Below are 21371 nucleotides of genomic sequence, written 5' to 3'. Positions count from 1 at the left end.
ATGGCTTGCCTTGTTTTTTCTGTAAACCACAGCATCACTCTCCAATCCAACATGATTCATACACAGTTCTGATAGAAAGCAAAATATCAATAGCTTCTATTTGTCAAACATATCATGTCAGATCTCAGAGGACACAAAGTCACAGTGCTGTTTCTTAGAACAGACAGCTTGAGAGACAGCAAACATGTAGTATTGAGGCTTTTTGTGTCCTTTGTGTTTGACACTTTTCTTATAAGACTTAAGAATCTGCTGAAATCAGAAACATTAAATGGCTTCAACTGCTTTACCAAGAGTTCAACATGATTGCTTTACATCTGCCCAGTTTTTTTTTTAATTATGATATGAACACAGACACTTTCATCAACATCACTACACCTTGCGTCATGCTGGAAATGCATCGAAATTCCTCTTAAGACTCGCAAGGAAGTAAAGATTACAAGAAAGGTTTGCACAAAAGTATTGATTAAATAAAACATCACGAAGTACAAACTAACCAATTTTAAAAACTTAAAAACGAGACAAGGGGTTGACAAACCATGTTGGTAGTTCTTCGACGCTGTGTTTACAGCTAACATAAGCATGCTAACATCCTGAAGTTTAACAGGTATTATATTTTCTATAACCATCATTTTAGTGTAACATTTCAGCATGAGACAAGAGGGGATCACCAAAGTCAGTATGCATGGTCTTTCAGGGATCATGAATGTCTGCACAATATTTCATGGAAACATTAAGGTACATCAGTCTTGACTAGAATGGTGGTCCCATTAACACTGACAGTCTATCTAGCTTTGCAGCCAGCAAAGCCAGGTATTTTTGTCGAACATATTTAGACTTGGTGTCCGTTTATCTGTTGAGGAAGAAATGTACTTGAATCATTCATACCGAATAGTGAGACAGCCTGCAGCACTTAGTCAAGGGGCAAGAAAATAAATAAATAAAAGGTAGGATTACGAGGCTAAATGGAGGAAATCAAATTGCCTGACACAGCAGACACACTCGGACTGAGAGAGACTAAGTGCACTTTTCAGAGAAGCAAATGTGCTTCAAATAATTGCCACTCACTCCTACAAATACAGCACATTGTATGATAAATCATGGATTAATGGTGAAATATCAGTGCTGTGAGGACAGGGACAGGTTAGCCTGACAATAAGTGAGTGACTGAAAAAAAATGAAACGCAGGAAAATAACAAGGTCAATTGGTGACTCTAAATTGCCCGAAGCTGTGAATGTGAGTGTGGCTGGTTGTCTGTCTATGTCAACCTTGTGATTGACTGGCGTACAGTCCACGGTGTACCCTGCCTCTCGCCCAATGACAGCTGCGAACGGCTCCAGCCCCCCCGCAACCCCGAATGGTAAAAGCGGTATAGATAATGGATGGATGGGTCCTGCGTCATCATAAACTCTAACTGAATTAGAAAAAGCCAGAGTTTATTCTCCGTCTGGACTTTGACTCAGCAGAGTCAAAAAGCAAGATGAAAAGGGAGAGAGATGGTAGCACAATAGCTTCAGTTAGTTGTAAAAGATTTCCTCTGTCATAAAGTGAAGCATTTTTATTAACAAATGTGTTTTTTCATATATAATAAAGCCACACTGGCCTGAAAAACATAGACTGAATACATTCACATTTAAACTATTCAGGGAATAATCAATAATAGGCTAAGTTATTGATGATGTGATTGTGTTTGATTCATAATCAGAAGGCCCCGTCACGAAGACTACGATAAAAAAAATGCAATGCTGCAAGCTGATAGAGAGTGGTAAATGTGGTCTATCACTTACAATGTCAAAGGAGCAAGTTCTAAGGAGGACAATAAAAAGTCTATGCAAGTCAACCCCGTCATTTTTTTCCTCATCTCTAATTCAGTTCATCTCTTGGTCCCATTACACTGAGATTCAATTTGAAATGAGCAAGTCAACAACTCAGTTTAATTGCAGAGATTCTAAGGGACCAAGAAAAAAAACGACACTAAAATGCAAGAAGAATTTATTGGCACATCAATAATACCAAATAAATCCAGATGGAGATGGGAGGGTGGGGGAGGGGCCCGAAGGAAATGTCCATAAGAGCAATTTGTGCAATCTACTGTGTAATTGGTCTGTAGATGAAAGTAGGTGTTTGCATACATATCAGAAAATGTGCAGATATTTAAATGTTTAGCACGTATAGTAATTTAGCCATACAAATATAGTATGTCGTTTTACTATCATGTGCGACATCCGAGCCAATCCTGAACAACTATTCATCCCCACAATGGGATTCCAATTCAAGATATTGGATCAATTTCCTTTATACGGATGTTATTACTAGTATCAACAAATGCAAGGCCTCTTTCTTTACCTTTCTATTGACAATTGTACAGTTTTCCATCAAGACCATACGCCATAGCTGCTTTGCTCCAACAAATGTACAAAATAACCACACCATTTGACATAATTTATTTAATTAATACCATATTCCTAATTCTAGCATAAGCTTCTGGTACACAGACCAAATGGGCTTGATTCAGAACACTAGCCAATTCAAATTGTTTTAGTGTGTTTATCCTGCCATACCAACATCATGACAAAAAATCATGGTGTGCCACAAGGATCCTTTCCTGTGTCACTATAATTTCCACAACTAAATACACTTTAAATGAAAAGGTTTTGTTGGACTCGTGATTTGTTGGATGTGTCATATTACATCTTTGATGTTTCCCTAAATAGTCTACGCTCTGTCTGTCTTTTTGTTCAGTTGCGATACTGCCAACATTTAGAGCCCTGGTGAAACCTTTTTAGCCACAAGAAAAAAGGGAGAAGGAGGATCCGTTACATTTGGATCAAGATAAAAAAAAACCCAGATATGATCACTTTTTTACCATGTGACAATAAACCTCTGATTCTTCGTAATTTTAAATATGTGGTTTCAAAGGTCAGGGCAGAGGATGGTTGTAAGATTTGGTTCAGATGGTTCAGGAAGTGGACATGATTTGAATTCCCCTCACAACATGACAAAAAAGACCCAAGCTGCTGCTGCTGCTGACTGCTGGTACCCATGGTAACTGTCTACTGATTGGTCAGGTGGTCTTTTGCAGAGAAACAGAGGCATAGAGATAACAAAAGGGGACAGAGAGAGGGAGGGGACAGCGGAGGGAATCATTTCCTCAGATGGAGTAAAGAGTCAAGCTGTCTGCATGAACTGCCTTTCTGTGAGAGGTGGTAACAAACTAGATGCACATCTGACCATAATTCTAGAGATTCAGCAGATTTTGTATAAAGATGGGAAGCAGAGTACGCAGCAACATGAGCTAACACTAGGCCATAGCACACCTGAAGCAAAACATCTTTATATTTACATATTTACATTTAAGGACAAAATAAGAGCATGCACTGCTTATATAGATTCTGTTCAATTTCACTCTGGGGTATGCACCCATCAAAAATGTTCTCCTACACAGTGGACAAAAAGCTAGTGGTGCAAGCATTGGTACAAAATCTATTTATATCAAAGTGGCTGTGATTAAAAAGGAACCCAACTGATTTCTATTCATATCACGGATAGAAATTGGGTTTCCAACATTTATAAAAATAATTAAATTAAGGAATTGCTCAACATTTATTTAATTTATTTTTATTTTCAGCCCAGCTACTTGCAGCTTAAGCCTCAATGCTCACATTAGCTGTATTTCAAACACGCAGGAGTAAGTGCTCAAGGCAAAGTTTTTTTTTCTTGGATTAGAAACTTAAGATTCAACTTGTTTATTCTCGACTCTTAAGGTTGGTTTCAGATGTGGGTACCTTTGGCCAGAAGCTGGCTTGCAGTTTTTTTTGTTTCCAGTGTCATTAACAAGCTAAGCTAACTAGCAGCTAGCTGTAGCATTACATTAAATAAAGACAAATACTACCTGCGAAATTAGTAAAAAGAAAAAAGTAAACAAGTATATCATTTAAATAAGCAAACGAGTTCAATAGATTACTCTTACCATATTCATTGATAGCTGCCCTTCCTCATCATAGTGACGCTCCACATAATCTGTAGACAGGAGGTCGCTGCAGAGAAAAGGAAGAAACACATGAGGAACACAATATTCATTTTTACGGGATTTCAGTGCTTTAATAATTGTCTGAAAAGGCAAGATGATGCTGCCATTAGAGGCCAATATGAGTCATTACTCTGGGCTGCTTTTTAACAGAATGTCAATCAGCATCAAACATGATGAATGTGGGTAAAGTTAAACCAAAATGTGTGAAGATTCATTTAAATCTAAGAGAGTCAAAGAAAGGTGTTACATAAAAGCAGCCCATTAGAGCAAATGAAAAGCGAGAAGAGGGGGAGGGGGAGATTTACTTTCAAAGTGATGTTTAGCCCTCAGACTGTCTGTATAATGCCAACACATACATACTGTACAATGCTGAAGGTGGGCGAGAGAGACGGAGGAGGAAAGACATGCAGTAAGAGTGTGCAGGCGTAACTGCTGTAAACACAACATTAAACACTGTTTGTGCCTCCGAGGTGAGGATGTGTGGACGTTCTGCAGGAAGACTTACTGGTTGAGTTCCAGGTCAAGGATGAAGGATTTACCAAAGGCCTCCACCAAGAAACTGCTCTGGGCCAGATGGACTGGCTGAGAGGAAGAGTTGGGAGAAAAAGTTATTAAATAGACTGTAGAGAATGAAAAAAAAGAGACAGACAAGATGTCTACATTTGGTTTATTTTCTGAGATACTGATTTAAGTAGCAACACTAATGCTGTTTTCACCCATGCACAAACTCCTGAAAATTGTGAGCTGCATGTGTGAATGCAATTAGCCGAATTCTTCACCCCAACTTTGCTAAGACTTATTTTCCTGCCAGCCCCCTGGTTATTTCCATGTGCATGCTGCAGGAAAACTCAGGTAAATTCACCGCCAGCTAGCGGGCAGGGTAATGCCTTTTATATCATGCGGCCGGGGCAGGACCAGTAAGATCTTCATGCATGCAATGGAACTGCGTCATACTCTTTTCAGCTCGCCAGAATTTTCTTCTTCACTCTTCACTCTAGAGTGTGAATGCATCCAAGAACACATTGCATTAATATTAAGGTCAAAACTCTGTCCCTTGGATCTTTGTTTCATGTCTGGCCTCCTTAGACCCCTTCCCTCCTGTCCAACAGGGTAAACTTCATGCTGTGAGGGACTTGTGAGAACAGGTAACTCATGAAGACTTCTGGGGCATGCTGTATGACATTTTCTAGAGATTTTCAGGAGTGCATGTCTGAAAACAGCAACATAGTTAGTACCTAGTCTCTACATCTTACATCTATCGATCCTTTTTTAATATATTAATATTTTGTGGGGCATTTTTGCCCTTATAGGATAGGGCAGCCGAAGAGTGACAGGAGATGTTGAGAGGAGAGAGTTGGGGGTTGACATGCAGCAAAGGGCAGAGGTCGGATTCAAACCTACTGCTGCCGCGACAAGGACTGGATGTTTTCATGGAAATGTTGAGAAAAAATGCCAGAATACCATTACAGGAAGTGATGGATGTTTATTATGAAACAATATAACACCGTGTGTAAAGAGACAAATGCAACAAATGAAGGGACACCCTTCTTCAGTAGCCTCTCCCTTAAGATGAGACAGCCCCATCCATCGCAATGGCTTGTTAGATAAATTTGGTGTTTGGCATTAACAGCTCTGTATAACCTTGTTTCAAGGTGAACCTCGTCCAGATTATATTATTATAAAACTGTGCTCTGTGGTGGCTCCCATCAGTACTTAATGGCCAGTTGCAGGCTGGGCAGGTCTCATTAGTATTAGCATGCACTCATTAGTATTAGCATGCACTCTCTGCAAACCACTTAGTCCCAATCCAGACCTCCACTGGGTCCATAAGCCCACTATGGTCACTATGGTTACCCATTAGCAGAGGAAAGACAGCAGCAACAGAGCTCTGACCTGCATGTTTTCAGTCCAAGTAGTGCTGTAGTCTTCAGCAGCTCCTGATTGTACGTTCATTCTATGAAGCTGAACATGATATCAAATATAATGCCACTAAAAGTTCTGTGTATATCTGTTACACCAAAGACGATTAGACACTTTACATTCCTATTTTTAAACTGGAGAACAATATTATTAACGTCTCTAATAGGGTCAAATTCTTGGCTATTTTATCACGGAAAAGATGACTGGTGATGATATTTAAAGGTAATAGTCCAAGATATTCTCACGAGAAAACATTCTTGCGTGCATGTTTAGCTTGTGTTCAGTTCAAAGCATGTTGTACACCTCTCTATACTGCACACTTAGGGATAAACTATAAGAAAGCAAGCATGCAGAGGCTACAAGTAGCCTATAAGGCTTTGAGAATATTACAAGAGACCGAGATGGTGCAGTGCAGGTGAGATGTTAGAGTCAGTACTGTCCGAGCTGTCATAAGAACCTTATACATTTATATCCAGACTTGACGCCTCTGAGAATGAAATCAACTTGTTCCTTTCTAATATCAGTTACAGTACTGTCCGTTACCAGTTCCAGATTTCGAGACATTGGTACAGATTCCTATTTTACAACTTTATATACTCATGTAAATTAAAAATGATTAGCCTTATTGAACTTTTGTGTGTCTTGAGTCTGTAATAAAGTTTTGAATAGAATTGAAATAGAATTAAATCTTGAATATGTAACCAACTGAGTTCTGTTTCAAGGGCACCTTAAAATTAATTCACAGTAGCCCCTCTTAAATGATCTACAAATAGAAACTGCCATCTACATTTATATTTTGCCTTTTTGCGTTGAATTCGTTGACTAGGATCATTTTTTTTAACCAATTCAAATGTCAACAAAACTAGGTGCAGCATTGCCATTCCTACATCCGCATATCCAATTTTTTTTTTTTTTCCGCAAGCTCCGTTTGGTGTCAGCTCCAGAGAGTAATGTTTTTTACTATAATATGGCTGGTACTGGACAATTAGAATACAAGGATTTTGTATGAAACTTAGCTTGCTCCTAAAGGCAACATTAATGAGAACAACTAGAGCTTATCATTTGTTCTTTGTAAAACCAAAAGAAAAAGCTTAAAGACACTAAAATGCTCCATTGTTGAGATGGAAATGAAGAGTCTGGTGATGGCTTCCTTCTGCTAGATGGAACACTGCAGAAACTGTAAACAATTATTCAAATGCTAATGTGAAAATATTGATTGTAGCCAAAACTGCAGTCTCTTTATTGGATCCAGAGCGAACACTTTAGCACAAATATAATCAATTCGTTTTAAGATACTTTTTCTTGAATGTTTTGAAAACACCACGTAGAGGTGGTTCTGCTGATTCTACCTCACATCTACATTCACTTCCTGTACAGTAGCAGAACTAAGACTTCTCCACAGGCAGCAACAGAGAGATCATGAGAGAGCACAGAGGGGAGCTCAAGGTCAGAGCTGTGTCATATCCACTGACAGACAACCCGTTGACTGACAGAGAGTGTTCATAGCACAGGTAACAAGAGGACGGATAGTAGTGTGAAATAATATCTAATGGACTCTAAAGGAGGAGGAAGGGAAGCCTCATGTACGTGAGTAGAGTGTGTATGTGCATGTGTGTGACCTCAAAAGAGAGGACAAACAAGGGCCAATAAGGTCCTAAGAGAGCAGATTGATAATAAAGGTCTTTTTTGCACTCTGTTCTGCTACTAATACAACAGCTTGTGCCATATTCACAGCTTAACTTCTAAGAGTGTAGTATGATTGTATTTCATTTCAAAAATGTGGCAAGTAATTGTTCTAGTGTATTTTATAGTGCAAATTATGTAGGTAGTGTTCAGCAATTTCTCTTATACAGGATTTAAGGGGTTTATAGGGCCTGACCAATATGGACTTTTTTAGGTTGATACCGATATATTGGCCGATATATTTCTTCGATCTACTGTATGTTTGATGTGAAGCGATATTTAAATTTAGATATACACATTTGTTGCGCTGATCCCTCAAATGCTGTAATCAAACAATTGTGGAAAAGATAGACAGTATAATGTAGACAAGGTGATCACTCAACTGGAAAGTAACTACGCATGTACGTGCGTCACCCATAGACTGTAAATATTACTGGACGAACCCTGACCCGTCTGTGACATAGGCAGAAAATGAGTCCAATCGACGGCCGCATCCATATTGGATTTGCAGTCTCAACCTAACTTCGGATCAACCTAACCACAGCAGTAAGGCGGGACCGGCGGGACATAGCTCCGCCCATTCAGCTCAACGTTAGCAGTCCACTTCACAGCATAGCTAACGGCTAGGCTGCTATCATCAACTATTCCTGCTCGTCCTGAGTTATCTCTACAAACAGTAAGTTAACATTTAACTTTTCTAAAACACAGTTAAAACGAATTATATTCAACACAAATATTTAATTAAAGTCTTAAAACTACACTTTTTTAAATATACAATTATGTTTATGAGTTATTTGTTAGAGAAGTTACTTTGTCAGTGTTAGCAGAGAAATACATTAACAAAGTTTTATCCATAAACTGTAAATAAATATGAGACATCCAGAAGAAATCAATATTACAAAGCATACAGTTCATGTTACTGTTCTGACAAAAAGAGGAATGTCTGTGTTTTATATTTACTGATGTCAACAGCGATGACAGTGAACATGACAATTGAAAAATAATGATTTAGTATTTATTATAAGACATTTGTTTTCTATTGAACCCCGTGAAGTCATGGAGTCTGTGGACAGTGTCAGCTTCACACCAAAAACTTTAAGTATTAGAAAAAATAGTATTTAAGACTGGCATCTATTATGATGAGTTGCAGCTACGTTGTTCAATATTATTCCTGCAGATGTGGCTCATAACAAAAAAACACCCTGAGATGTCACATGTAGTTAACTGTACATTTTGTCTTGTCTGAGGCATTAATTGAACACCTTTGTATTTCTCCTATAGACACAGTGTGGATTATTGGTGACTGGTCCATCGAGGTGCCCAGAGAGCTGCAGAGACAGAGGAAGAAACCTGAGCTTCAACAACATCTGCATTTGTTGGTTCTTCTGGGGTGGACTTCAGTTGCTTCTCTTCAACAGCTCGCTGTGAGGGAGGTCTCCCCCGGACGGCCTGAGTGATGTCACCCACAGACTGAGAGCTGGAGCTGAGACGGGTTTTAAGCCTTTTGACAAACCGTTACACCGCGCCCACCTGTCAAGCTGGTCAGCTACACGCCTTATTGTGAATAACTCTTATCCTTCATCAAAACATTCACCCCCCTCGTACAGTGTGTGTCCATCGAGACATGAGCTAATCACACCTATTTGTTTGTTTTGTACCAAGCTGTAAACATGTTAATCTCTGCTGTAAAAACAGACTTTTTTTAATGTTGTTTTTCAGATTAAATAAATATTTCTATATAAATGCACTCCTTTATGTCTACTTATGAGTATACATTTCAGATTAATGCTCAACTCAATAGCTTAGGGAAGGAAGTCTACTTTTACACAACTTCTTATTCTTTTGATAAATACTAATGTAGTTCATTTCTGAAAGTGGGATGGAACAGTCATTGCAAAAATTTGCCCTTAAACACAGCCCCATTCTTAAATCAAGATACATGGAGAATAAATAAGATCAATAACTTGTGAATAAAAACACAGTTAAAAATGATTTAGAAATGTAGTCTTCCCTGATCAATATCACATAATATCAACTTCTCCCATCTAAACTGGACAAAGGGTTTTAAAATGGGAAGAAAATGGTTTGATTGCAAGTTGTTTAGAGGAGATCTATTTTATTTGAACAGCATGAATACAGTCTTCCAAGGTGCAAACCCTCCTCCTCCTCCTGAAGCCTGTGGAGCTCGTTGATGTACTGCTGTCTTATCTGCTGGCCATCTTCTCTCAGCAGAACTTCGACTGTTGAAAAGTCATTCAGAAGAAGCTCGAGCATGTGACATGGATCCAGGAGAACATGGACTTTTAGTGAGAGGTCTTCAGGATGGCAAAGAAAGAGAGAAAAAATCAGTTATTCATTAAATATTTTTTTTTGTTCTCATCTATTTTTCTGTATTCATCTGTGTGTAAGAGTACATTTATAAATTCAACAGTGTACTACCCAGACAACAAAGGTACAGTATTCAGGTAATCAACATTTAAAGTTAAGAAGATAAACATTATTGTAATCGTGCTATATTCAGCTCTCTCACTCACACAATGATATTCCACATCAGATTGTCTCAGATTTTGTGAGGAAAAATTCAGCAATTTATTGTGGATAGTACTTCATCTTAACATGAAACAAATATAATCTGAATTATTTAAATCATTAACAGGTCCCAACTCTCTGTGCTTTAGTACAGAACATACAGTAACTCATTTATTATTAACATGAGCTCAGTACATGGCTGTACTCTTCAAACTATTTCTTATACTTTATATCTATGTGCTTTAAATCTTATTTTCATTCCATATGTTATTTATATTTTATATTTCTACTGCTATATTCTGTGTATGAGTTCAGTGAAAATTAATATGGTTATTAATATAGTTCTTAATGGTTACAGATGCTCTTACAAAGTGAAGTTTTTTTTATTTGTTAACAGTTTGCTCAAACCTTAAGACACTACATCAACCATGTAACATTAATGTCATCCTCTATAACCTACACAGCACATTAGGTTCAGTTCAGTTTATGTTACTGACGGATAATTACTACACAAAGTTTGTTTTTTAATGTCCACATTTAGGTGGAGTATAACATTCATCATAACGTCAGATAACCATATTTACAGTCTGTGGTTAACCACCGAGATGAACCTTTAGCTTCTAACATCACACAAACTCACTATTTTCAACAACAACATCTTAACAACAAACATTTCTAAACCATTGACCGTAAATAATGTAAATAATGAGTGCAACAGTTAGCCGACTGGTTTACAAGCTAACGCTAAACAAGCTAGGTCCGTAAATATAAACACACAAGTATACAGTAAATATAACACTACTATATCACTTACCGAAAAAAACTGAAGCATCAACTTGTTGGATGGTCTGTTAACCGCACAGCAAGCCATGTATGTTGTCAGATATGTGTTAAACAAACTCTCCAAACGAAGTAAGAAAGAGGAGAAATCAGACGGATCAAGCTGTTAGCCTCCTGACCTGCTGACCGCGCAGAGCTGTCAATCAAATCTGACACAACCAAATATGGGCATAGTCGTTTTCCTTAATAGAATAAAATCCGATGAGTTATAAAAAAATTCCCCCCCCCCACAGTGTGAGGAGAAGGGGCCGTCAACTTCTCAGATATATCTCGTTTTTTGAACCAGGCTGTAAACATGTTGATTCCTGTGGTAAAAACGGGCTTTTTTGGCTGTGGGCTTATGGCACTTCCGGCGCTTCTGCAGCCAGCCTCAAGCGGAACCTCGAGGAACTGCAGTTTTTTGGACTTCCGCATAGGCTTCATTTTTCGAGACCGGAGGTTGCCCCTTGGCGTCACCGCACGACACTCTGGAGGGTGATAATACACTGCTGCTGACAGCGAGAAAGAGAACTGCTAGTGTAATACAAGGATACTCAAATGAAATGCAATTTGACTGGTAAACAAAGCTAGCAATATCGACGCATATCTGCAATAAAATTAGCCGATAGTCACCGGATATGCAAATATCGGCCGATATTATCGGCTGGCCGATTAATCGGAAATTATATTCTATTGGGATAATTCAATTTATCCTGTTACTTATGAATGATCTGTCTACCTACATACCTACCTACACAGTGAAAAGTATTTAAAAAGAAATAGAGTATCTTTGCACTAATGCAAATCTGACCCCTAAAATCGGCCTAGCAATTGGACATTAAAAAAGGGTGGTGTGAAGTTAATTACAGTCCATGTTCTGTGTAACAGTGAATATAAACAAAGTGAGATTAAATGTATAGAATAATGCACATGTATTCAGTTCTGGTGGCCTGTGTGTGATGGATGGAATGGAAAGCATGTCACTGCAGGTGCAGACAAGATCACCTGAGCTCCGGCTGTGTAGTTCTTGACCCGGGTGTCCAGGTGGCTGTGGAGCAGCTCCTCCTCAGAGTGGGTCTGTTGGAGGAGCCGTTTGGGTCGAACGACCTCCTCTGCAAGCGGCAACCTCTCAACCAGACTCCCCCACTCCCTCAGACCTGCAGAGAACAGGAGCGGATGTCATTGCCCTGGCAGGAGAGCCGACCGAGTGAATCTCAACGTAAAGCTGTTGAGGTGTCATATTTTTGCAGGGATTAAACGGCTGATGTTAAGCTGCTGCTGTTAAGCTGCTGCTGTTGACGCCGATGCAACAGTACACGGTGCATGATGTTGAGAAGCGCAAGTGAGGTGGACGCAGCAATGAATAAAATGTCTATTAGAATTTTTGGAATGAGTGATAACTTGTCCCTTCTCATAAAATAAATGATAGAATATATGTGTCCTACCTGTCACGGAGCACCGTGCACACACTGCAGCGAACAGCAGGCATCTCACAGCGTGCATGATGCTCACATAGTCCTAGTGATGTCCTCGGTGCAGCGCCGTTTAGATGAACTGAGAGAAGGCGAGAGCGAAGCTGTGGTTGGACTGTTGTTGACAGTGAAGACGAACACAACAGCGGGGTGCCTTTGAACGACGCGCCCGCATCTCTCGCCTCTTTCCCCCCCCTCCGCCTCAGGTAAACTAACAACACCCCGGCGACGCTCTTCTTCTCGGCTCCAGCGGCATGGCGGTGTAGGTGAATGAGTGTCGGTGATCACACGCTCCTCTGTCGGTCTATAATAGTTACAGTCTGTGGTCTATCGCCAAAGGCTCGCTCAGAGCAATGAGGCTGCGCGAGGAGCCGAGGAGCACGTGGGGCTTGACGGGCCCACCCACCCAAGCACTGATGGTGACAGGTCCTGGGTTCCAAGGTTACCTATCGTTACACATGGGCATATAGCTATAAGCAGCTTTCTGATGTTTACATTATGAATCAAAAATGAATTTAGAATGCATTAGGGACTTGAAATGTATCTACTATGACTTCCAGCAGCCAGACTATAGAGTCAAAATCTAAAAAAACGACCAGCTGTCTGTCTGAGTAGCATTGAATTGGCCACAAAATTAACCTTATTGACTTTACCCCATTGTTTTTCTAATGATATTCTTTAATGTCTTCGGGAACTCACTGAGTTTATGAGAAATCTTGTGCTAAAATTGTTGGCAACTGATGCACTTGAAGGACCCAATATCCTATTTTCCTCATCAGTTTTGTATCCAACAGTTCTTAGGAAAGACAATTCCTGGCACACTTACACATGTGGTTTGGATTTTCACTTGAATATTTCTGTATTTTTGGTCTCCTCTGTTCTTTCCCTCAGGCGCATGCGGGGGCGGCTCTTAGCTGGAAAAGCACAATATACCATAAATTAAATCTCCACTGATTTTACAAGACACACAAGACTTGCTGTACGAAATGTTTAAGACTTATAAATACAATCCTTTAAGTTTGTGGAAATGGAGTACTGTCCCTGAAGGATTGTAAACAAACATTTTGGGTTGCATGACAACTGGATTGCTCAATCTGTTGAAAAAGATCTGTTGTAGATACGACTGAACAGGTACAAGTCAGAGCAGGATGCTCCCTTCTTTTGCCACAAGCTAGTTTGGTTTTGTACTGTTGGTGCCACACATAAATCGTTTAATTCAAGCAACTGTGGATAGTGAAGGGTTATGCAACAATGGTTGGAGATTGGATATCAAATATTGTGTGCGTCAGCTGGAAACTGCGCTGATGAGCCAAACAGGACACATCGACCCTCCACTGCCCTTCCTATTTGGCTCTCCTTTAGCTTTCGAGCCGAGTCAGCATTTATTAGCTCGGTAAGGAAGAATAATCTTCAATGTGCCACAACTTTATACCTTAGCAACAACTTTTTCTGAACCATCATAAGGAATTATGGTTAAAAGCATTTATTTAAAAACACTGTACAAGATCTGAAAGTTTTTGCACATGCTAAAGTCATGTGGTATTTCTGATAGCTTGTTACATTCTGAATCTGTTAAAAATGTCAAAGTAAGATAAGCAGGTGTGATTTCAGGGCAGCCTGGGGGTTTGGTTGTCTGCTTTTGTTATGAGCAATGACCTTGCACTCCAAAAACAAGTGAGTGAAGAACAAACTTCCCTGTAGCTACAGCACACACACGCACACACACTCCTTGACAGACAGTCCTCTGGCCCACCTTCAACAGGCAGGAAAAGCCATTCGACATTAATCAGACAGAGTTCTGTCTCGCGTGTTGTGCAAGTCCTTCTCTCCACTGACGCCTGAACGCTGGTGAGAGTGGGATCTGATCCAGACGCAGCACTTACAGTAATTGAGTAATGCCCCCTTTAGAAATGCCTCATTAAATTCTCAATACCACCATGTGTTCCCGGACATAGCTGCTCATAGCCTGAAGTCAGCACGACATGCAGTATAATGCTGAAGTTTTGTGCACAAGGAGGATTAGGAGTTGAGGGAAAATAATAACGGATGCTCTCTGAATTCATGACGTTGCAGCATCCACTCAGTAACTTCTTAAAAATAAAACCATAGATAAAATCTGCATCTCTAAAAACAGCTTAATATACATTTTAGTTTGCACTAAGTTTTAAATATTTATTCAGTGTACATTGCATTGACTTATTCTGACGAGTTCATTGTCAATTTCAAGTTAAAAACTTGCTACACCAAATGCTTGTCATGGCTTTCATGGGATTGATTTTCCTGTTCTTAAAAATAATTGGGAAAATAAACATGTCAGTGCTGAACCTCAACAATCTGTACCACAGTCCTAGAAAACGCAGAAGGGTCCATTTCATCCCCACACAGCGAGGTCGCTGTGTTGGTCGGCTGCAGGACAGTGTGCAGACGGGACTCGTAGCTTGTGTCGTGCATCCAGGTGCACGGCCTGTGGAGGAGCTCCTTGTCCAGCTCGCAGGTCTGCTCAGCGGGGGACACAGGAGCAGCTGAGGAGGGTCCAATACGTGAGAGAAGCTCACAGTCCCAGTCCGAGTCTGATGATGATGGAGAGAGTGCGGCTAAGTCTGGAATGAGGGCCGGCTCTATGCACACTGAGGTGGAGTGGGATAGCGAGCGTTGAGAGTCTTGGCTGGAAAGGGATTTGTTGTGTGGGAAGTGAACTAGAGGTTCAAAAGTCTTTGATTTGGATGACAGCGGCCATGATGGCTGATCGACAAAAGAAGTGCTACCGTGAGCTAAAGTGTCCCTTTGATTTGGTGCCTGAGTGAAATTCTGTAAAGCAGGAACACAAAAGGTTGTAAAAGTGTGTTTTAAAGAAAGTGTTTCACCAGTGCATGTTGAAGAGAGCTTTTGGTTTGGGGAGGACTGTAAAATCGGACAGGAGATTTTGTCTAATGAGAAACTGTCCTCAGGTTTCAATATCATGTCTCTTTCTGTTTCTGGAAATGTATGTCCTCGTTCTGTAATCCTCTTCTTTTTGCTCCGGCTCTGTTCAGGGCTGGCTGATCTACAGCGCTTTTTGGGGTTTGGTGCTATCGCTGACTGTCGGGGGAGGGAACGAGATCTATGAGAAAACGACGTAGCGCATCCCAAACCTTTGGTTGAACAACTGATCCCACTGAATCCAAAATGACTGTCTTGATTCGATCCTTCTATTAAATCTGTATTTGTCACAGCCACAGAGGAAAGAAGTGGGGTGGAGACAGGAATTGTGACAACTGAGCCAAACTGAGGCACATTTTCTGCTGTGTGTCCCTCTACAGCATCATTAGCAGTGTACCATTGAGGACTGAGGACAGGGGGCTCTGAGTAAGGGCTGTGTGGCTCAGTCACATGGGAGGAATAAGAGACTTGTGGGCTGAGGACCGGAGGCAGCAAGTAAGGGTCTGAGGATAGGCAGGGGTAAAGATGATGAGTATCAGGCAGCTGCTGGGATAAGTGGTTGGTTTGTGGCTCAATATCCAACACAGGCATTCCTGGACTGAGAGGGCGCTTGCAGTCTGTGTAAGCAGTGTAAAGCTGGATGTCATTAGGTGGAGTGGCTGGAGTTGGGGTGGGACACGGAACTCCTGGTGACGGGCAGGCAGGGTCAGATGAAAGAGGTCCGTTTGGAGGATTAAAGATGTGAGCGTCGAATGACTGCAGGGCTTGAACAGCTTGCTCTGTCTCAACATCAGTGAGAGGCTCCAGCTCACAAACATCCTCCATGAGCGAAGGAGTAGGTGGTCTAAAACAACAGATAAGAAAATTATAAATATCTTTGATTTAAACAGAAAACTGTGGTCCAGTGAGAAAAGCAAATCCATAGGGATGTTAGGACATCGCTTGGGAAAATCTGTAACTCACAGTTTCAGTGTTTCTACTGATTGTTGAGGTGGATTTGGGTCAAATCCCGGAAGCATTTCAGCAACAAGTTGGTCCACCACGCTGTAGTTTGAGAGATCCAGCACGAAGGCACGGTGCTGATCAGACTGCAGGTGCTGCAAGTTTAAACAAAGACCAAAGTTATCTAACTACATTCAATCCGATACAATCCAATTATCTGAGTACATATTAAAAGAGTTCTACCTCCTCCAGATGATTAAAGGGTTGTTGACAGCATTCACAGTAAGACCGGTCCTTTTTCCGCGGCCGCCAGGGTGAAGGGTTGCAGCTGATCGGGGTTTGAGATTTGTCCTGAATGCCACTTTCAACTTTCTTCTTCTCTCTAATTGACAAATAAAAGGGAAATCACAGTTTGATAAATCATATATTCTAACCCTAGAATTGAGCTAATTGTTTTTAATGGGCTGCAGTTTGTTAGAAGCGTAGATATACTTGAATCCAAACTAGCAAAACAATGTTATAATTCAAATGATGGCAGGCAGTTGAACAAACCTTGTTTTATTCTCTGCCTGCCCTGTCTGTTCTTCAAAGACAGGAGGAGGAGATTCAAAGGGACTAAATCGCCCAGAGTACCACAGCGTGGGGAAACTCACAGACTGCATATGGAGAGGCCTGTATTTCCTGGTTGATGAGCAGATCACAAAACAACAGAATTACACACAGACAATAAATAGACTTTACAAATGACAAAATGTCATGCAAGAAAAAAGTAAACGTAAAGCAATAACATATACATGCAGATCATAACAGTATATTTTTATCATCAAACTGAATATATTTAAGAGCACTTTGCATTGCAAAATGAATTTGACACTAGACATCTGAGATGAACCCCAGCTAGGCCAATATTCAAATGTTTCAGATGTCTCGGGTTCAGTTTCTCACAGCGATGGCCTTTGCATCAACGGGAGCACTTCAATTAACTGAAATGAGAAGGCGAATGAAAAGAGCTGTTTGCACCCGGAGATCCCCTGCAGGAGGAGGCAGCAGAGCTTGCAAAGCCACATCGAATAGAAATTGTATCCACCAGAGGTCTGAGCTCCTGGGGGGTGCGGCTTGTCGCATTACACGATGGGACTCCCTCACAGGTTCAATTAAGGGAATCATCTGGGCTGAAATGCAAACCTCCAAATCGAGAACCCAGTGGGGTAGAAAGGGCGGAAACAGGGGGGACAGATCATTGCCACCCTTTGTTGTATCACTGTAATTATTATTAATAATATAAAACTAACCCCACATGAACCTGGGATGGTATTAAAACCCAATGTCCCAATGATATAGAAAACTAGATCAAAACACAAGGAGTTACTGGTAGAGATACAAAGAGTAGAGAGGATGCAAGTAGAGATGCATCCTCCTCTATGCTTCAGTGAGTTCAGGTTCACTGTCTAGCTGTCCAGTCTGTATGTCAATGTGTTTATTCATTCATTATCACTCTCAACATGTTTTTTTCAGTTGCACAAGGCAGCTGTTTTAAACAAATAAAGCTCCAGAACCGCACTGCTCACTACCTGCTCATCATCAAAGGGCAGGCAGACAAAAAGAGGGACATGCTGCAGAACGTAGTGAAGCATTACGCTACAATTGTAAGATACTGATCCAAGAGTTTGGTAGAGACCAGAATCAGAGCCACAAGAGAAAACGGCTGCCAAACCCAAGTCTCCAAATGCTGCTTCATTAATACACAACTACTTTCTAACAAGCTCCAACTTAAAAAGTGGTTAGATAGCATCATCGCTGTGTTTACAACTTGTTTCCAATAACAAAAAGAGGCAGAAAAGAGGGGGTCACAATCCTCCCACACTCCTCAGTCAGCAAACAGAAAATGCTGGGTATAAGGAATGAAACTTACCTGCTCATATCTTCAATTTTAAGGTAGGGAGTCCTCAGAGCTGCAGCTGTATTCAAGAAGAAAAAAAAAGAAGGAATAGAAAATCAGTTAAATTAGCCTCATGAATAAAAACACAGAGATACAATTTTGTTTGGAAATTGAGAATTAGGAAACCTCACATACAAAAACTTACCCTTGACAACATGAGCATTTTGTTTGGTGTATGTTTTCTGTAGAAGACATTTTTGAATAAGAATTATTAATCTAAAAAGAGGCAATTTCATAATTTGTTCCATTTGTGCTGAAGCTTATTTGTTATTTGTTGGTGTAAAGTTGCAACATTTTGGCTGAAGAGTTCAGACATCTTACCTCTGGCCTCTTAGGTGCCGCACTGAAGCTCTCTCGGGTCAGCTGTTTCAAATATAACAGCACGTCTGATACAACATTAAGGAACATAACAAGACTTTTGATAACTATAGTGTGACAAGGATCGTGATATTTCTGTGATTTCTACGCAGAGTAACAGTTAGTATCAGGGAAATAAAGCAGCAAAGAACCAAACACAAGCACTCACACAGTGCCATCTTCTGTGAGCAGAGGCTCATTACACTAAAAGATGTGGACACTAGCCAACACAGATAATTATAATGCATTAAATCAGTTCCTCCACTGAAGTCATTCAAAAGGATACCATCCACGTACAAAATCTTCACTCCCCACGATCGGGCATTGGCCAAAACACTGCTGCCTTTCAGTCGTTCCTACATGACAGCAAATCAGAATCAGGATAATAAACCATGTCAGTCTGCAGTATATAACCAGCGCCCACAATCTGAAATAAAGCAAACAGGTCTGCATATAAACCATAATTTTCTTTTTTCTTTAGTGTGTGACCTACATTGTTGCGAATGGCTTTTTCAAGCAGGGCTTTCCCACGGCTGCCACAAACCTGAGGAGAAAAACACAACATCTGATTTATTAAATGTCAAAATACATTTAAGCAGGAGGGTAAATACAGACCAAATATACTTATTCAAAAGAATCAGATTTTTGGTTCTGTAGAAAGTAATATTAAGCTTTCAGTACAACATCCGTGTTAGCTTTTAACGTTGTTCCCACATATGTGTAAAAAGTTCAGTACCGTTGGCCTTGGAGTTCTTGGTCGCTGTTTGCCGTTGCTGGGGACACTCTCTCGTGTCATGATAGGACATGGAGCTTCATCACTCGTATCCTTCGCCCCCGCTTTGGATTCAGTGCACTTGGATTCACTCAGGCCCTCTTGGCTTCCAGTCACAACAAAGCTCACATCTTTGTGTAGGAAACTCTCGACCCCCTTCAGACAAAGAAAAGAGAGAAACATCAGTCATTGGATGACCCTGATAAAGGCCACGAGCCAAAACGCGTACGTCTAATTTGTTTATAAAGTGGATCTTCATTCAACAAGTGTTGCTGGAGCATTTTGACCTCTTCAAGCCTTTCACTCTTCATGTAACCTCAAACCGATTCTGATGAATGATGAATTGGCAGCTGATATTGTGACACAGTTTGTTGTCTTTTTTTTTTTTTTTAAAGAATCATTTTTGTTATATTTAAGCCTGTGTTAGATCGACGGGACAGTGAGTAATGAGAGGAGAATGGCGAATAACATGTGGGAAATTATCCACATGTCGGATTTGAACCAGGGCACCCCCCTATTAGACTTTGGTGCCTCTGTAACATGGAGCACGCCAACTAACCACTAGGCCACCAACGCCCATCAAATTGTTTTTTTATTATCAGCACATGCAGCAGAGTATCACAGCTGAACAGACAGTGATCTGCACTGAAATTGACAATAATGGAAATATAATACTCTTTAATAGAGTTTTTTTTATAAGTAGCCTTCTGGGGGCCTTGGCAAAGTGAAAGTGAAAGTCATTCGATCAAACATACACAAAGTACCATAATAACAGTGCATTACTTTTTGCCAAACAACTGTTTCCATAATTTAGCACAGTAGGTAAGACACAGTTAACAAGAGCAGATCTGCAAACAGTTAAATTCACATCAGTCCCATGTGGCTTTGGTGGAAAAATGTCTTCCAAAATGTTTTTGTTTATCTGTAAACCTGATAATTCCCGTGTTTAACCCTGAACCACACCGCACAGGGTTCACAGGCATAGTGAAGCGCCTTTATCTTCACCACAGCTTACCCCTCCCAGTAGAGATATGGCCTCCACTAGCAGAGCTGTTGCACGTTTCTTCAGATTGTCCATGTAGAAAGTCTTCCCCTCCAGCTTCTTCTGCCCAGGACACAGTGAGCCCAGGAGCCCCTGCTTCTCTGCATACTGCTGATTCTGCATGATCCCAGTACAGGAAGGAGCATATGACTCAGAAGACAGACACCAGGATCCCACTAGAAAAGAGGGAGAGTCATGTTGTTATTAATATGTTATAAGTCTGCTTATTTAACTGAGAAGAAATTTAAGAAAATCTCATATCAAAAGCCAGTTGACAATTACACAAGAACTTCGTTTTGACCAAGGTGTCAGGTTTTTACTTATTCTGAATATTTACCTCCAGCTCGTGTTCAAATACTTGAACACTGGAAAAGTTAAATGCCAAACAGCTTCATTTTAACTGTGATTAAGGTGATTAGCTTCACTTTAACACTTTTTCTGAAAGTAATGCTACACATTAAAGTAGCCGAGCATTGAAAGGAACAAGCACTGCAACATTATTATAAGAACAAAGTACAACAGCGCAGCGCAACACCCGTTTCACTAGCCTAGCAGCTAGCTCGCAACATGTTAGCTGACCTCGGCTAACACAGCTTTCCTAAAAAATATATATATATAACGCCAAGTTCTAATTAGGTTAAACTTGTTAAACGCATCCACGTATTAAAGATGAAAGAAAAGCTGCCCACTTACGTGTTTTTTACTTTATTGTAAAACTTGGTTTAATAAATCGCTGCACCAAAAAGGTGCTCAAACACCAACCGCCGATTTTTAAAAACACTGGAGAAGACGTGAGGCTGAAGTGACGTCACATCCGGTATGACGCCGCCTTCTCGTGCTGCTGCTCGCTGGATTACAACAACAACAAAATTACAGATTTCAGCAAAGACAATAATATTTTCTGAAGCAGTAGCGTTAAACGAAACTAATATGGCGGTGAATGTTTGAT

At 40.4% G+C, this 21371-nt stretch overlaps 2 protein-coding genes across 5 annotated transcripts in view; both read right to left on the bottom strand.

Annotated features, from left to right (window-relative positions):
• Positions 1 to 12807, bottom strand: part of adam11 (ADAM metallopeptidase domain 11) — a 31845-nt gene extending 19038 nt beyond the window's left edge. For 2 of the 4 annotated variants that reach the window (XM_065949398.1, XM_065949399.1), the window contains exons 1-4: positions 12425 to 12807; positions 11985 to 12136; positions 4534 to 4610; positions 3969 to 4035 (exon numbers count right to left, since the gene is read on the bottom strand). In XM_065949398.1, the coding sequence (XP_065805470.1) occupies positions 3969 to 4035; positions 4534 to 4610; positions 11985 to 12136; positions 12425 to 12482 (354 nt within the window). In that variant the 5' untranslated portion in view covers positions 12483 to 12807. The remainder of the gene's footprint in view (positions 1 to 3968; positions 4036 to 4533; positions 4611 to 11984; positions 12137 to 12424) is intronic. The other 2 variants (XM_065949401.1, XM_065949400.1) reach the window with 1 other exon arrangement.
• Positions 12808 to 14609: 1802 nt separating this feature from the next.
• dbf4b (DBF4B-CDC7 kinase regulatory subunit) lies at positions 14610 to 21263 on the bottom strand. Its single transcript, XM_020651210.3, has 12 exons — positions 21116 to 21263; positions 20396 to 20598; positions 19345 to 19536; positions 19102 to 19152; positions 18895 to 18964; positions 18573 to 18637; positions 18397 to 18433; positions 18225 to 18270; positions 16865 to 16993; positions 16556 to 16694; positions 16334 to 16467; positions 14610 to 16214 (listed from the first exon to the last, which is right to left on the bottom strand). The coding sequence occupies exons 2-12, from the start codon at positions 20543 to 20545 to the stop codon at positions 14765 to 14767; spliced, it is 2463 nt and encodes an 820-aa protein (XP_020506866.2). The 5' UTR covers positions 20546 to 20598; positions 21116 to 21263; the 3' UTR covers positions 14610 to 14764.
• Between the last annotated feature and the right edge of the window lie 108 nt (positions 21264 to 21371).

The sequence above is a fragment of the Labrus bergylta genome, chromosome 21 (genome assembly GCF_963930695.1).
Source record: "Labrus bergylta chromosome 21, fLabBer1.1, whole genome shotgun sequence".
Classification (NCBI taxonomy): Eukaryota; Metazoa; Chordata; class Actinopteri; order Labriformes; family Labridae; genus Labrus; species Labrus bergylta.
Note: the sequence above shows the minus strand (reverse complement) of the source record. Positions and strands in the feature narration are given on the sequence as shown.

Bases quoted from the DNA above. Each gene is read 5' to 3' on its own strand.
- dbf4b (XM_020651210.3), bottom strand. From the start codon at position 20,545: ATGCAGAATCAGCAGTATGCAGAGAAGCAGGGGCTCCTGGGCTCACTG. The intron at 18,271-18,396 runs GTAAGTTTTTGT...TCTTGAATACAG, and splicing joins AAATGCTCATGTTGTCAAGG to CTGCAGCTCTGAGGACTCCC. The intron at 16,215-16,333 runs GTGAGTTACAGA...CTGTTGTTTTAG, and splicing joins TCAGTAGAAACACTGAAACT to ACCACCTACTCCTTCGCTCA.